Source organism: Pyxicephalus adspersus, chromosome 9 (genome assembly GCF_032062135.1).
Source record: "Pyxicephalus adspersus chromosome 9, UCB_Pads_2.0, whole genome shotgun sequence".
NCBI lineage: Eukaryota > Metazoa > Chordata > Amphibia > Anura > Pyxicephalidae > Pyxicephalus > Pyxicephalus adspersus.
Genome location: NC_092866.1, coordinates 4493071 through 4509885, shown reverse-complemented (window position 1 = coordinate 4509885; position 16815 = coordinate 4493071). Strand labels below are relative to the sequence as shown.

General features: G+C 40.3%; 1 protein-coding gene across 1 annotated transcript in view; it reads right to left on the bottom strand.

The window, feature by feature from the left end:
* Positions 1-16815, bottom strand: part of VPS35 (VPS35 retromer complex component) — a 62082-nt gene that overhangs the window by 16557 nt on the left and 28710 nt on the right. Inside the window, exons 11-12 of the mRNA XM_072422283.1 lie at positions 15787-15994; positions 13791-13946 (exon numbers count right to left, since the gene is read on the bottom strand). Of these exons, the coding sequence (XP_072278384.1) occupies positions 13791-13946; positions 15787-15994 (364 nt within the window). The remainder of the gene's footprint in view (positions 1-13790; positions 13947-15786; positions 15995-16815) is intronic.

Genomic DNA, 16815 nt, shown 5'->3' with positions numbered 1-16815 from the left:
ACACTTATCTCTCTCCATTCCATTCTCTCGCTTATTACCTCCTCTTTCTTTCCACGCCCTCCTCTTTTACTCCCTCTTCCCTTATCTTTCCCTCTATCTCTCTCTCCCTTCTCCCTCCTCTCTATCCACGCTCTTCCTCCCTCTTTTTCACCCGCTCTCCCTCATTTTCCTCCTGTCTCTTATCCCTCTTTCTATACTTCCCTCGCTCCATCCCTTCCCTTCTCCATCTTTTTCTCTCCCCTCTCCATCTTTTTCTGCCCCTCCACTTGCTCTTCCCCTCGCCTTCTCATCCCCACTTTTTTCTTCCTCTCTCTCATCCCTTCTTCATCTCCCATTTTCCTCCCTCTCTCTCTCTTTCACTCTGCCTCTCACCTTGTACCTCTCTTTCTCTCTCCCCCTCACTTTATCTACTCTATACTTCTCTTTTTTTCCCATTCCTCCCTCCCCTCGCTCTCTCTCCTCCTCCTCCCTCCCCACTTCTGTGCCCCCTATTCTTCCACCTCTCTCCATCTGTATCTCACCTCTGCCTTTCTCTCCCCACTCTGTCCCAAGTCTTTTTGAGGAACAGTTTCCATAGAATTTTTTGTGAGTGTCAGCATCAAACGCCATTACTGGTTGGGACGGGGGCAGCACAAGCTAACTGACCTAGGGGTGCAAAAAGTATGCAGACCTAACTGGCAGGACCAGAGACCTAATTTTTCTCTGCCTTTGCTGTTGATGGTCTTGTCCTTCCCCCAGCCTGTGACTGTAGAACAGAGGTAGGCAAACTCTGGTCTTTAGGCCGGATACAACCTAGCCAGTTTTCCAGTCGGGCCCAACGACCCCCCAGTTATTTATTGTTGGATCCGGCCTAATTGAATTATCGCAAGTTTTCCCGATATCATCAAGTTCCCGCAAAGTAACCCCAATTACTATGCCCAAAGAGCAGAAGCAATGCGTAGCTACCAGTCTCCGGAAGGTTGACTTCGAACGTGGTGTCTTCAACCCCGAATGGACTGAGGAATTATTCTTTGTCCAACGCGGCAACAAAGCCCTGTGTTTAGTGTGCAAGGACACAAACAGCACTTTCAAGAGGTCAAATCTCAAGGGGTATTTCCATGACAAGCACGCGCACACATTCAGAGCTTACACCGCGGATGAGCGGAAGACTGAGGCTGCTCGCTTGCAGTTACGGTTGGACCTTTCCTTGGACACCTTGTTTCTTCTGGCCTAGTGTGCCTTCTTGACCTCCTCAAATGGCCTAGTAGTCCAAAAAGTTTTCTGACCCCTGCTGTAGAATAGTGATAAACTCACCTCTGTCAATCTCTTCTCTTTTCAAATGAGCACGCTTCTAGCACTAAAGCATAACCGACTAACTCTTTGTGCAGATTCTCCCCCCACCATACTAAACTCTAGTAAGAGGTCGATTGTAGATCAATCTCAGCTTTCTACATTGCTTGCATTTGGATTATTTTATATCTGTCTGACATTACGTTTAAAAAAATGTAACTCAGACTGTGAGCAATCGGCAATTCATCATCTGGTTCCTTTCAAAACAAAACACTGATCACATCTTCTCCTGAATTAAATGGTATAAACTGCTAATTTTTACAATATACACACGGCAGGGCCAGACGAGGTTGCTAAGATACATTAACATTTAGCAAATGACTTATTCTCAGCTACTGCCAGGAGGATTTACTGCAGGGAAACATATGTTTTTGGCAATAGGGAAGCATATTTGGAAAGGTGTAAATAGACGCAGTTCATGGTAATGCCAATTATAGCCGCAGATTGAGAAAACGGTGTGGGCTGTCCTCAGTGGCGGGTTGTACAGAAACATCTTAAAGCTCGGAGAACGATACCGTAAATGTGATCAGATCGCAGTAACCTGCAAGAGTTGCCTGCAGTTTCTTTCTTTTTTTTATTGCCGGAAAAGCATATTAATATCAATTATGTCACCCCGAATCAAAATTGCTAGCAAAGTGCCTTGTAATTTTCTACATAAAATATATAAACTGCTGAGAGATTAACACGAGAACAAAAAAAAACTAATGTATGGCCCCCTCCAGGATTCGATACAGCAAAATGCAGAGTGGATCTGAAATTCAAACCCACGTTTAGAGCTTCTCGAGAGAATAATAAAGCGAACACTTTAAGCTCATTTATAACGAAACAATTTTAATGTAAAAAGTTCGCTTATGTGACATGTTAGACTTATATCAAGTATGCCGTGTGCTAGTGTTTTCAATTATGTTTAATTGCTCTTTTATTCTTATTCTCTCTGCTTTTGTGTCCTATTTGTATGGCCACTTGTTGCTGGCTTGCTGTGAAGTACTTCTACGTAGGTGGCCACCATCTACTGACAGAATGACAGCTGGAATTGCTGTAAACTAGCCTTTCTCTAACAGGTTTCCATGGATCTGTAGGGTTCTTTTCACACTTGCTGAAGGTTTCTTGAAGTGAGAAAAACCTGGGCTGACCCCCAATGTTAGGGGTGATTTTCATTTCCTGCTTTTTTTCAGTATCTCCCAGTATCACCCACAGGGATTGGTAGATTCCAGATAAATGTAGTTTCTGGTTGCTTGAAAGTATTAAAATTAACATTTAATATAAAGAGAGGTTCAATAGCAATGCAGTAGAGTGTATGCAGAGTATCACCTATTACATCAAATATACCTGTCCTGTACAATCAGAACTGTAATATCAGAATCCTCCAAAAAGCACAGGGCAGTGTAATGGTAGCAGTGGAAAGAAACTTCATACTTTCTTTCAACTAGCCAGAATATGCCAAGTTATTTTTTATTAAACAGGATATATATAGCGTCAACATATTCTGCAGAGATGTACATTAAATAGAGGATGCAAATGACAGACAAATAGACAGTGACACAGGAGAGGACCCTGCCCGGAAGAGCTTACAATCTAGTAGATAGGGGAAGTATCACACAATGGGTGGGGGATATGAAATGGTGGGAAGTAGTGACAGTTTCAAAAGACAGAAGAAGATGGGTAGGCAAGTTTTAAAAAATGGGTTTTGAGGGCTCTTTTAAAATTAGCAGAAAGTAGGAGCAGAATAGGACGAGGAAGACTATTCCAGAGAGTTGGAGCAGCTCTAGAAAAGTCTTGGAGCCGTGTGTGTAATGAGGTTATGAGTGAGGAAGCCATTAGTAGGTCATAGGAGGAGTGAAGAAAGCGGCTAGGGGAGTATTTTTCTATCAAGGCAGAAAGGTAAGTGGGGCAAGAACAGAGGAGAGATTTGAAGGCAAAGCACAAGAGCTTGAATTCGATTCTCAAGTGAAATGGAAGCCAATGAAGGAGCAGTGGGAAGGCTGTGTATGGGGTAGGTAGGTCTTTGGGGACAAGTAGGGGCGGATTTTGGAGATGGTGGCTCAGTGGTTAGCACTCTGGCCTTTGCAGTGCTGGGTCCCAGGTTCGAATCTCGACCAGGGCTCTATATTCATGGAGTTTGAAGGTTCCCCCTTTGTTTGCATGGGTTTGTTACTCAGGTTTTCTCCCACATTCTAAAAACATGCAGTGAGGTTAACTGGCTTCCATCCCAAAATTGACTATGATGGGGACATTAGATTGTGAGCTCCTTTGAGGACAACTAGTGACATGACTATGGACTTTGTACACCTCTGTGTAATATGTTGGCGATATGTAAATACTGTGTAATAATAATAGGGTAGAAAACTGTAGGCATGAAGTAGAAGTAAAATCTTTTTGGAGAATCTAATTTAGTTGGAAAACTCCAAAAAATAATCACCAGCAAATATTCCATCGCACGGGTTTTGTTCTGTAATGAAGCTCCCTATTTGCATTATAAAACTCTCTGGCTCTGGCCATCTCTGCAGATCCTTGTGTTAATTCCAAACTGCGATTGATTTCCTACTATGTAAACCAGTCATGATACCAAGGGGGGCTCTCCTGCAAATGCTAAGTGATTCATTATCTCATTCATTACCTATTTAATTGGTTTGGATTGATCAAACAGCTGCCGGCAGGGACCAGGCAAGGATTTCCACGAAAACAAAATGGCCCCTAATTCCCAGCCTGCGCCCGTTTTGCACTGGAGACGCTACTCTAATTAATTCCTGTGTTTTTGTCTTCTGTTTCCATTATGGCCTGTTCTGTTTCCTATCAATTCCAGATGTTTGGCATGTGCTTAAACACAGGAATGGTTTTTAATGTACTGGATAGCAAAGGAATTTATAGAATATAAAACAATCCACCCCTGCACACCTATTGAACATTTATCTGAACACAGGGTGGCAAACAATAGAAAACCTTTTATTTTATATTCTAAAATGCATTTGTTCTTTAAACCAAATGTAAATCCAAAGTATTTGTTTTATATATTATGTTTTAGAATGTTTTTTGCTTTTATGTGTCCCAATAGGGAAGATTTCTCTTCACTTAAATGACAAAAAAATAACACAAAGAAAGAATTTCTCTATTGTAAATTAAAATGTTGTTTTTGCCAATTTTGTTGTGTGTTACTCCTAGGGGGAATCGCCCACCATTTTACTGCTGTCATAATAGCAAAAAGGGAAAAATCACCAAATGGAAATGCCTATCCAGGAACTAGGAGAAAATCCCTGGGTAAATCCTCAATATCTAAATTGGATTTCAAATACTTTAAAAAAATTGATTTCTAAATTTTCTCCAAGAGAGATGATGAAAAATCTCAATAGGAAACAAAATCCTTGTTTAAAAAGGCATTGGTCTTAGATATACAATAAAGAAGGCCAAGCCTATAGAAAGGCATGAGAATCTCTGCATGCACATTTAGCGTAAAGTACTCTTCACATAGGGGCTGTAACTGAAAATCCACCACTGGGTATGGCTGCAAATACCTGAGCATGCTATATAGCTCTGCTATGCCTGATATTTATGTGTGCTCCTTGTCCATTATAATCAGCCCACTTGGCAATGGTAAGCTTCCACCGCATGTAGATGTCACCTGTTACCTGACCATACGCTTTTGGATTGCCCATCTACCTCTGCTTCTTCTCCAGCCTGACCTCTGGATTAAAATTTTGCATACCATATCTATACATTGCTACCCCCACTTAATTGCTACCCTGACCCTGGCTTTATACAATGATGTTCTGCTGATCTAGCCCGTGGTCTACTCTGTCAAGTTTTCTGTGGTCCTGGCTCTACCTGGTATCAATGTCCCCCCACACAGACATTTTTAGCTGGGTGCACCACTTTTCAATAACCACCGGGCTGATTTTGGGCGATTACTGAAAAGTTAGGTCACAAAACAGAGGCTGCCACCCGCCTACAGCTTCTTCATACCCAACGTTAAATAATTTCTAGGGAGAAAACCAAGCATTGTCAGTTGCTTGTTGTCTTCATTTTTTGCCTTAGGGCCGATATCGGACGAGAATCTGGTGTGTGTACAGAGCTCCTTGCCTTTCGTTCTGACAACTATCCCGTGGATCCACGGACGATGAACGATCACAATGAAAGTGAATGGGAGAGAGCACACGTTCTCTCCCTCTCCTCTCCATAGAGCAGAACAGCGCTCGTTCAACGACAATTATTGCACATGTGTGCCTTAGGCTCACCAGGCCCATAAATATAAGAACTTGCTCTTATCATTGTGTTCTCCAATTTGCTAATAACAAATACTTTACTTATATCACTATTACCTCACAATTCGGTTGCAGAATTACAATCCGGACAAGAATGTAAAGAGTGTTTCCTATGCAATAGGCTCCTTTGCTTCAAAAACGTTAGCATATACTTATACTGATGTAGGTAAGAGGTAATCGCAAACAAGCAAATCATCGATTAATATGTTAAACAACATATGTGGTGTTATTCTACAGCTGCAAATAACTGAAATATTAATTAAAACACAGTACGCATGCTGGGGGATGCTGCAGCGTGAGTCCATCAACACTAACTGTGCATTTGGATGTTATACCCTATTTACAGTGCAGGACTGCATAATATGTTGGTGCTATATAAATCCTGTTTATTAATAATATGGTAAATGAACAACAGCACTGGGCACTATAGAGTGCTGCAGCAATAAGTAATGGTCACATTAACGCAGATATAACAAAGTGTGTTCCCCCCAAACCCTTTTAGCTGGGTGCACCACCCAGCACCTTTGGGAAACCACCCGGTTGTTTTTGGGTGCTTTACTGAAAAAGCTGGATCACAACACAGGGGCACTGGACAGTTGAAGAATAATGCTTTAGATTAAAGAAAAACCTGGATCACCCAGGTTTTTTGAGAGCTTTAATAAATCAATGCCCAAAGTTTCCATGTAGAGAGGAAGTGATTCATGTATCACAGCTTCTACTTATTTTGCATAATTTATCAGACTAGATAGCTATCAGTTTTTGTCCTTTTTCCACTTTTATACCACATAATACAGAAAATGGAATTTTAGGTTATTTTGTCCTAAGCAGACCCCCCTCAGCTGCTTCCAAAATTTCAGCTTTCGGATATATTTTTTGCAGAGTAAATGGGAAGAGGAAAGGCTCAGAGAGGAGGGATGAAATAAGCTCAGATATGGAGTTTGACCATTATTCAGTGCACAGGGGACACTCGAAGAAAATTGCTTCTATTCAATGAAAATGAAGTGCTGTCAGCAGCTTGTGTTCAAAAGATAAACCACTGCTGGAAATGTTACAAGTCTCGGCAGGAGAAGACTTAATCAATGCCTTCCTGCTGGAAGACGAGCGGTGTGAACGGACGCTTGCTGACCTCATTTAAACCCGAGCTTCAGAAGAAACCTGCAAACTCAATCTCGCTAAGATCTGGATGTTTTGTCCCGCTTTATATTTGATCAACTGTTAAAAAAGAAAACCTATTTAATACACAAAACCCAAAAGTAAAGGGGTCTCCTAATAATGGAGAGCCGATATTGACGCTCCATGCAATCCATCCCATATGGAAAGTAAAATACCGGGATCAGTGGGAAGTCAAGAAAGACCTGCAGAGTTCTCGCTGTTTCACAGAAAACCTTATGATGGAGAAGAACCAGTCATGTGATCGTTATTTTTTCCTTTGCTCTCTTTAAAGCAGAACTTTCATTTAGCTATGTAGTGCTGCCCAGGTTACAGAGTCCCGAAGCCAACACAGCACATTTGTATTGAACATTGCTGAGCTTTAAAAATGTTCTATTTTTGCCTCTAAACCGCTGCTTTTAAAAATAGCCCAGAAAAGAATTTTGATTACTCAAGTTGCTGCAAGACAACTAGAACAAAAGATAAGCAATAGCAAAAAAGTTCATTATTTTTATCGAGCATTAATTTAGCGCTTTGCACATTCATAGTCTTGGGGGGCTCACAATGTCCCTACCATAGTCATATGTCATTACAGTTTAAGGTCAATTTTGGGGGGAAGGCAATTAACCTAACTGCATGTTTTTGGAACCCACACAACACGGGGAGAACTAGCAAATTCCATGCAGATAGTCCTGGCCGAGATTCAAACTTGGGACCCAGTGCAGCAAAGGTTAGAGAGCTAACCTCTGAGCCACCATGTTTCCCCTTTAAGAGTCCTTAAATGAAGCAATGAAAACAATCATTATAGCAAGTGCATCCTTATAGCTTAACAACTCCCTAAATATTTGCAAATGCCACTCCCTTGCCAAGACCCGAAGAAGGGGAGACCTAGAAGTGTAAGAGATTTACTGTGGCTAAATGTTATAGTAAAAAGTCACACATATTTCATATTCTGCATTAAAAATTTCAACAATTTTAAATATTAATCAAACTCTACTAGAAAATGTAGTCATAAATCTATCCAAGGTACAATGTCATATTTAAAAATGGAAGGACCCGACGCGTTTCGCAAGTGAATCCTGCTTCCTCAGGGGAATTCTGTATAGAATGGAAAGTATAAAAATGATTACATTATTAGGCTTCAGACACAGCAAGGTGCAAACGTAAAACCAAGAGCCTCAATTTAAGCTGGGGGCCTATTAATTCATCAGCAAGAGTCTATCACCGCGATTAATGCCTGCATCAGTCGCCTCACAGCAGTAAATTCAGATGAGACTTTCTTGCATTTTTCTATTTGGGTTTTCTATTGTGTACACCATGACTGTGGTGAAAGACTCTTGCATATGAGTTTAATGGTGTAATTGTTTTTATACGTTCCATTCCATACAGAATTCCTAAGTGACCGATATTGTCCTCAGGAAGCAGGACTTACTTGCAAAATGCATGCGATCCTTTCATATGGGCAACTTGAATTTGACATTGTACCCTTGGATATAGCTATGTCTACATTTGCTGTCTGTGTTTACTGTATTTAATTGTTGATATTTTATTGCAGAATATGAAATAAAATTTGTGACTTTTTACCACAACATTTAGCCACATGCAAATCCTTTACTCTTCTAGGTCTGACCTTCTTCAGGTCTTTGTATTTATTAATTATTAATAGTAACGTGGCACATTGACTTTTCCCTTTATTAAAGTTTATGTAAAATTTAAATCACTTTGCCTATTTAGAACAGAACCCCCTCCTATATCCACTGTCCTAACCCTTTTAAAGACTTTTTGACCTGAGGTTTGGTATTGGAGTTATATAGGTTTGATATAATTCATGTGTTACTCTATATGCAAAATGTCGAATACCCAAAAGAGGACCAGACACAGCAGCGATGAAGTGAAGAAGGGGAGTGAAAGTGAATAAGGGTTTGAAGAGACTTTGCATTGTCATGAATGTTTGAATTAAGGGTGTAAATGCTAAGATTGCCAAAATGGCTATTCAAATACTTTCCGAAAAATTGAAAACCTGAAAATTGTTTTTTTTCTGTGCAGCACAAAATGATGGCTTTCTCCTATAATGCAACCTGACAAGAGGTCTATCAAAAAAAACACCACGCGTCGACACCCAGAACGAGCGTCTCACTCAGATCCGACATTCAGTGATCTCAGAATATGATAAAGGATATTAAAAATGAATAGACAGGGTGAAGAATGAGGATATTGGATGCTAAAAAAGTAATTTACTGCAAACACAAAGGGCTCTAAGCAATACACACAATGAAAGCAAATATTCCTGTCCAGGATAATAGAGCCAGATCTTTAACAACTGGGATGCAGCTGTCATTGGGTGAATATTCTGGTTAATTGTGCTGTCACTCATTCATTGTGCTGTCACTTTCGTGGAAAACTACAAAAATTGAAAGAGATAATTTATTCAATGCAAGCATTTCGTTCTAGCATACAAAATGATGTTTTAAATAGGAAATAACATGGTTTAAGAGAACCGGTCTTGCTTGCCAAATTTAAAGCTGGGAAGGACCCTGAATCCCAGATGCAAGCTGAACGGAAAGTGCAAATATAAGTTCCACTTTTAAGAATCCGTGATTTAGCAGTACAGTATTGCAGAAAGGGGCAGGCAATGTCTCCTCTGCATTAATCCCTCCTACCCGCCTGATTGCTCCAGATATCAAAAAGTTTTTATGAACAACAGAGTTCACGAGAGTGGGATTTTCAAGGGCTACATGATTAAAATCCAAACATTCTTTTTTGTACAAAAAATATTAAAACATTACGATAAAATCCAGAGGTGTCATTTTATATCTACATGGGTTGATCTCAGTGGTATAACAAAGTAGAATATTGAATATAATACATATCAGCCCTCTAGAGGGGGAAATTTCATTAGATGCATTTCGCAGCAATATGGCCGCTTCCTCAGGAATGAACAGAGACTGGTGTTGGGCATGTGAAGCGGAAGTGTTAAAAGCTGAACTAAACAGCACTTAAAGTGGACATATCATCAAAATTTTTACGTACATAAAATGGTAGACAACCCTTTTATGCAAGTTAAAAAGTAATTTTTTAACCCTTTATTTACTGCGGTGGAAAAGAATGGGAGTGCAGAGCCAGCTGGGATACCCACATCAATTATCCCAGCTTCTGGCTGCTCCTTCTGCAAATGCCTGATCTCGGGCACAGAGCCCGTTTTTTCTGGAGCTGTCCTTGTTTGGGTTCCTCGCCGTCCTGTAATCCACCTTCGTCATGACGCAGAGGAAGAGTTGACGTCACCCAATCTTGCACTGTGCAGGAGCAAAATCAGGTGGCGTGGCATGCTCTAAAAGGAGACAAAAAGAGTGCTGATCCCAGTGTGTATGTATGAGATCGGCATTTTTTTTTTCCTAATACAGGAAAAGCCTCTTCTACACATGCCCGAGATTAGGCATTTGCAGAAGGAGCAGCCAAAAGCCCCCTGGGATAATTGATGTGGGTATCCCAGGCTCTCCACTGCCATTCTGCCTTTAACACCACAGTAAAATAAATTACTTTTTAGGTTACATAAAAGGAATATCTTCCATTTTATGTTAAGTAAAAATTTTGGGCATAGGGTCACAAGACTCACTGAAAAAATTTACAGATGTACATATTGCAAACGTCTGTTTAGAGGTCTGCCTTGAGCACAATTTTACAGTGGAAGTGAACCTCACTATAGTCACCTTTCCCACATTCCAACAGGACGCTACCATCTTCTTTCTCGATCCGATCTTAGGGCCATCATGATTGGCCGGGATAACATAACCCATTCACTGGCACCTGGGAGTTCATTCATTCCCAAAAAGTAAAGGGGAAGACTGCCAGGTATGCTGGCATGAGTCGCTCGGCTTTTTTGACAGTTCAGTGTTCTCCCCAGCACTTTTTAGCTGGGCAAACCACCCAGCACTGTTCAGTGATCACCTGGCTGTTTTTTTGGTGGTTACTGAAGAGTTGGGTCACAATACAGGGGCTGCCATCCCCCTACAATTTCTTACCACCCGCATTAAAAAAAAAAGTTCTGGCTTGAATGCTGCAGTTCTAGGCTGCTGAGTAATCAGGCAGGTGGAAGGGAATATTGCAAAAGAGACATCGCCTGACCCTTTCTTCAGCAATCTCCTGACAGATATTTTTTTTTTTAAAGAAGGACTTACATTCCACTTCAAATAAACTATTCAGGCAAAAAGTCCCTGTTAACTATCGCAATTGGCAGTCACTGACCTGAATGAACATTACCAGTGCGGGAAAAGAAACATCCAACCTCAGAATGACGAGACAAGTAGCACTCATCGCTGATCTTATGAAAAGGATTGTTAGAATTATTCTCTGCCAGAGCATAGAGGACAGCAAGGTTCAGGACATTATATTCCCAACACAAAGTCAAAGAACAGATAAAGCTCCAAGTTTTTATCTGCTTCGATTTTACATTCTCTTGTTTCTTCTGCCCACTTCATTAAAAAGCCAAATGACATTAAGAAATATAACCTGCTTTTATTACAAACCTTATACATAACACAGTACGGTCATCACCGGGAGATGGTGCTTCCCCGAGCACTGCAGGCAGATTTTGGTTGGTGGTAGGGACAGGCAGGGTGCTATGCAAAGCAATACAACTTCTTCCTCAAGTCCCTGGTGCTAGCAGTGGGTTGACTTTCAGCAGGATTTATGCACAAATACCTTTTTAGTTGGATGTTAGTCTGGAGGAATAGGAGTTTCTAACCATGAAGACTGCCTAAGGTATAGCAAGACCGGAGAAAAAAAAAAGCTATGCTGGCATTCAGTAGGAAATATAATGGTCTCTGGTTGCTGCAGTTTCTATTGCACAATGTGGAAAAAAAGGCATGTCTCTTAATTCCATGTATTTCCCAGGTTTGCTGGATCCCCGGTATCTTTTATCTGGGATATTTGTCATTAAATATACGATTGTCATCTTTCAGAGATGCATGTTTCACCCCTCATATATGATGGTCCTGAAGAAGCCGTCATATCCTGCCAAACGTGTTGAGCTTTTAAGGAATTAATTATGCTAATGATTGTATGTATTACAATCTATTGGATGTCGCAAGTGTACATGTATGTACATAGCCTACCTTGTGTACAATGGAGTTTTTTTAATCGCTTTGGATGCTGTTGTGAAATAAATAACCTCATAGTGTGCTGTGAAATCAGTGTAGGAATTCCAATGCAGGAGAGGAACCGATACAACTGTACAAACTTAAGAGAAAGCTGAAGGTCAGATTTAAGATCAAGCTGATTCTGTACAGGCATGTCCCTTAAATCCATCCATTTCCCAACGTTGCTAAGTAATTATCTGCAAGCCAAAATTAGAAATCTGCAATGCGTCCCCTTCTACAGCACATATCTTCTTGTAAATAGAATAACAGAGCACAAAACAGTGATTCAAAAGATTCCAGAATAAAATCAGTTTTATGTTCTATAAAAAAAGAACTGCACAACCATTGTAAAAATATCAGAAATATTTTTTCTTGGTAAGTGCAGTATTCCAAGTATTCCACGCTCATTACCTTTTTACAGAGATTAAAAAATCCTTATTCTCAGGAGGTGGGGGCCTGCTGGTAGTGCATTGATATATGAGGGCACTATGTAATGATGGTTTGGCGATTAGGCATTCTGGGTTGATTGACTGTATTGAAGTGAAAACAAGGTTGTTTGTATGTACTACTCTATAAGATATACTTTTTGCGAATTGTTCATACTATGTTTTCTATCCGATTTGTTTGTGGTTGTTCCATTTTATTGGAAAATGTATTTTTACAATAAAAATAAAGTGTTTAAAAAAAAAGCCCTAATCTGCTATTCTCTACCTGTTTGAGACTCAGACATGACAGTTATGTAGGTTATGGTGACTGGGTCGTTCCTGGCTGCTCTCACAAATGACACAGAACAGCCTGTGCTGCAACCTCTCACTTTCTGACAAATTATAAAGTAGAAATGTTGCAGTCCGATTACCAAGAAAGAAATCTTTCAGCAGCAGACTGATGCCTTCATCTCAGCCTAGAAAAGTTAGGCTATGTACATACTTGCTTCTCAACCGATTATCGCCTCAGAGCTAATATCAGATGAAAATCTGACGTGTGTACAGCGGTAGTCCGACGTTGTTCGTGAATGATGAACGATTATAATACCTGTGAAGGGGAGATAACGCAACAATCCCAGTGGTGCTCACTTGTTCTCCCCTTTCCATAGAGCAGAACAGCACTCATTCATGTATCTTTCAGTCTTTTGTCTTTGGAAAGTATTGTGAAAGATCCTTTCCAACGACAAAAGTCTTACATGTGTACCCAGCCTTACTGATGGGAGCCGACACAAAGCTTTTAATGAAGAAAGGTAAAGCTATGTACTGTTTATGTATATTGTAACATGCAGTGTTCTCCCCAGACCCCTTGTAGCTGGACGCACCACCCGGCACTTTTTGGCAACCACCCAGCTGTTTTTGGGTGGTTACTGATGAGTTGGGTCAACATTCAGGGGCTTCCACCCGCCTAGAATTTCTTCCCACCCAGCTTACAAAAATTTCTGGGTTGAGCACTGACATGTCTAGAAATAGTTATAAAGTTGCTGAAGGATCCACTTTAAAGTAAAAGTCCTGTCACCATAGCATACCAATCAGTATTTATTATTGCGAGAAAATCCAGTATGAGGAGCTGGGGATTGCACTACTAAGGAAATCCCATTTTTCCTGCTGGCTTTGTTTTTAAACATTTAAAAAATGTAAGGAGTAGCAACGATCCCACATGAAAAGCAGGTGGGTGTGCATGGGGTTCAGAACACAGAACTATGCAGAGGGATTCAGCGGCTGGAGATGACAGATGTATGAGTGACTCAGACCAGCACAAACTCATATTCAGCAGACCTATTGTTGGCCTGGCACTTGTATCCAAATATGAAAAATAAATGCAAGGCCATAAACATAGCACACTTCCAGAGTAGGAAAAGTTAGTGAACATAAAATGCAGAGAATGAATTGGTACAGAAACTCAGGAGCAATAAAATGTAACACATAAATCTCCTCACCAGGTACTGTTGATCTGGATCATCAGACCGTAATAGGTGAATAAAGCGGCCCACAAGGCCTTGTTCTTCTGCAAAGTCTTCTGGATCTGGGTCTTCGGCTGGTTGGTCTGGTTGGTCTTGGATCAGGGTTGATACTAAGTTCATGATGGCGTCCACCTGCCAGACAAAAAAAAATGATCATGTGCTTATAAGCTGGAGAACAGCTTTAGAAGTGTTCTTAAGAAAGACCAAAGCCCATAGACAAATACAAAAGTCTGTTTTCAATTCTTCTTAATATAAATGCAAGTACAGAAAAAAATGGTATGAACATTACAATGGAAAATCCGCTAGTATTCTGTTTTTTAAGCTGGGTGGGAAGAAGTTGTAGGCGGGTGGTGGTCCCTGTATTGTGAACCAACTCTTCAGTAACCAACCAAAAACAGCCGGGTGGTTACTGGAAAGTGACGGTGGTGCGCCCAGCTAAAAGGGTCCAGGGAGAACCCTGTGCTTCATTATAAGGGTTTACAATAACTGTTGGATGGTTCACCAGTGTCTTCTCCTTGCATGGCAAGCCAATGGTGTGAGAAGAGTCAACCAGTCTGAATGGTGACGCTTTGCATTAGTCCTAACCTGCTCCATATAAGCACACATTGCTAACTAAACATCTTCTAAGAATACATTCTAGTGTGTGAATGTAATGATGCCCAGTGTCCTCTGCAACCCACATACTGTAAAGCCCAATTCATCCAAAAAAATATACAATAAAAAATGTATTTGTTTTACAATAGCATCCAAAAAGCTATAATAATTAAAAAACTCCAATGTACACTTGTGACATCCAATAGATTGCCATAACATTTAGCATGATTCATTGCTACCCTGTTTCCCCGAATATAAGGCACTCTCTTACATTTTTTGAAATGCCAAAATATGCCCTGGGTCTTATTTTCAGGGGATGTCTTATTTTTCCATGAAGAAGACTACAGTACACATTTATTGTTGAAAGTCACTCATGATCACTCACACGCTGCAGCCAGCATAAAGGACACACACGCAGGATCAGATATCTGGAGCTGTCTTATAAACGGGTGAGTGTCTTATTTTAATTATTTTTTTAAAAATCGGGGGTGGCTTACTTAATGGGGATGTCCTAAAATCGGGGAAACACGGTATTACACCTCAGAAGCTCAACGCGTTTCACATGATATGACCGCTTCTTCAGGAGCATCATATACAAGGAGAAAGCAAGCATTTCTGAAAAATAATTTATCTTATATTTAGTGACAAATATCCTAGATAAAAAATACACTTATGTAACTTTAAGTTAAAATAATCATATAGGGCCTGATTTTTTAAAGCTCCTCAAGGATGGAGAAGATACATTTTCATCAGTGAAGCTGGGTGATCCAGCAAACCTGGAACAGATCTTGTCCAGGATTGAAAACATTTGCTAACAATTGGCAAATGACTTTTAAGAAATCCATTCCAGGTTTGCTGGATCACCCAGCCTTATTGATGAAATTGTATCGTTTATGAAATTGAGAGCTTTAATAAATCAGACAACAGCTTATCTGTCCCGAGAACTGGTCAGCAGAGGAGGGCAATCTAAAGCCACAGACAAGGATAAAAAGACTCAGAGACAATCCATTACTATTGTATGTAGTTGCAAAGTGACATACTCCGGTATCTTTTACCTAGGATATTTGTCACTAAATAAATATACGATTATTACCTTTCAGAAATGCATGCTTCACCCTGATATATGATGGTCCTAAAGAAGCTGTCATATCCTGTGAAATATGTTAAGCTTTTTATGAATGAATCATGCTCAATGTATGGCAATCTATTGCCATGCCAAGCAATATAATATATTTAGTGATTTGCCAAAAGAAAAAAAAAAAACTCTCTTCTTTTTTGGCTTCTATGTTTTTGTGTCAAGAAGGTTCAATTGCTAAAACTTGGGACATGAAGTGAAAGAAGGTAAATGGGACTTAAGAGAAATAAGCACCAACATTACCTGTTCCTGAGAACCAACTTCAGTATTGTACTCCAAGCCACTGCTCAGCACATAGCAGCTCATACTCTTTCTAGACTCATAGTCAAAGTACTCGAAGAGCGGATGGAAATGTTTGAGCTTCAGAACGGTCAGAATATTGTTGTACGTGTCCACCGGAATCTTCAGAAGTCGGGTAAGCTCCTTAGAAACAGCGCTGCTGGTGGCGATGCTAAATGAGAAAGGCAGAGATTATGTTCAGCTTTACAAAGACTTTTTCTAAGACTTACAGCTTAATAAAAAAATATTCTGCTTAAAACAGCATGGTCAGTATAAAAACAATTTGTTTTTACTGAAACATTTTGTATTTACTTGCTGAAACGACTTCCTGAGGCAGCCGATTCCACATTTTCCCAGACCTTACAGTGAAGTATGCCTTACTTATCCGGAGATTAAACTTTTTTCTTCCAGACGCAGGAAGAATAGATTCAGTCTCCCCCCTCCTTAACTCTCTCCTCGTAGTTGAGCTCCTCTATTCCTTTTATTTGCCCTTCTCTGCACTCTCTCCAATTCCACAAAATCCTATTTTGTGAACTGGTGCCCAAAACTGGACTGCATATTCCAGGTGAGGTCTGACCAATGCTTTGAACCTCTAGAGGCAGGATTATGTCCTCTATCTCTACAGTCTATTCCTCTTATATTACAAGAACGTACTTAATTTACAATAGCATCCAAGATGCTATATCAATTAAAAACTTCAATGTACATTTGTGACATCCAATACAGTGTTCTCTCCAGCCCCATTTAGCTGGGCGCACCACCCGTCAATTTTCAATAACCACCGGGCTGTTTTTGGCTGGTTACTAAAGAGTTGGGTCAGAATACAGGGGCTGCCACCTGCCTACAATTTCTGATTATCGCACATCACAATACGGTTATATGAACCTTTATGCAGTTACATTATTAACCCCTCGCTAGATTATACTATGTATAGTATGCACTAACCCCTGCCTTGTGAAATGGTAAACAAGGCAGAAAGAAACCATATTTATA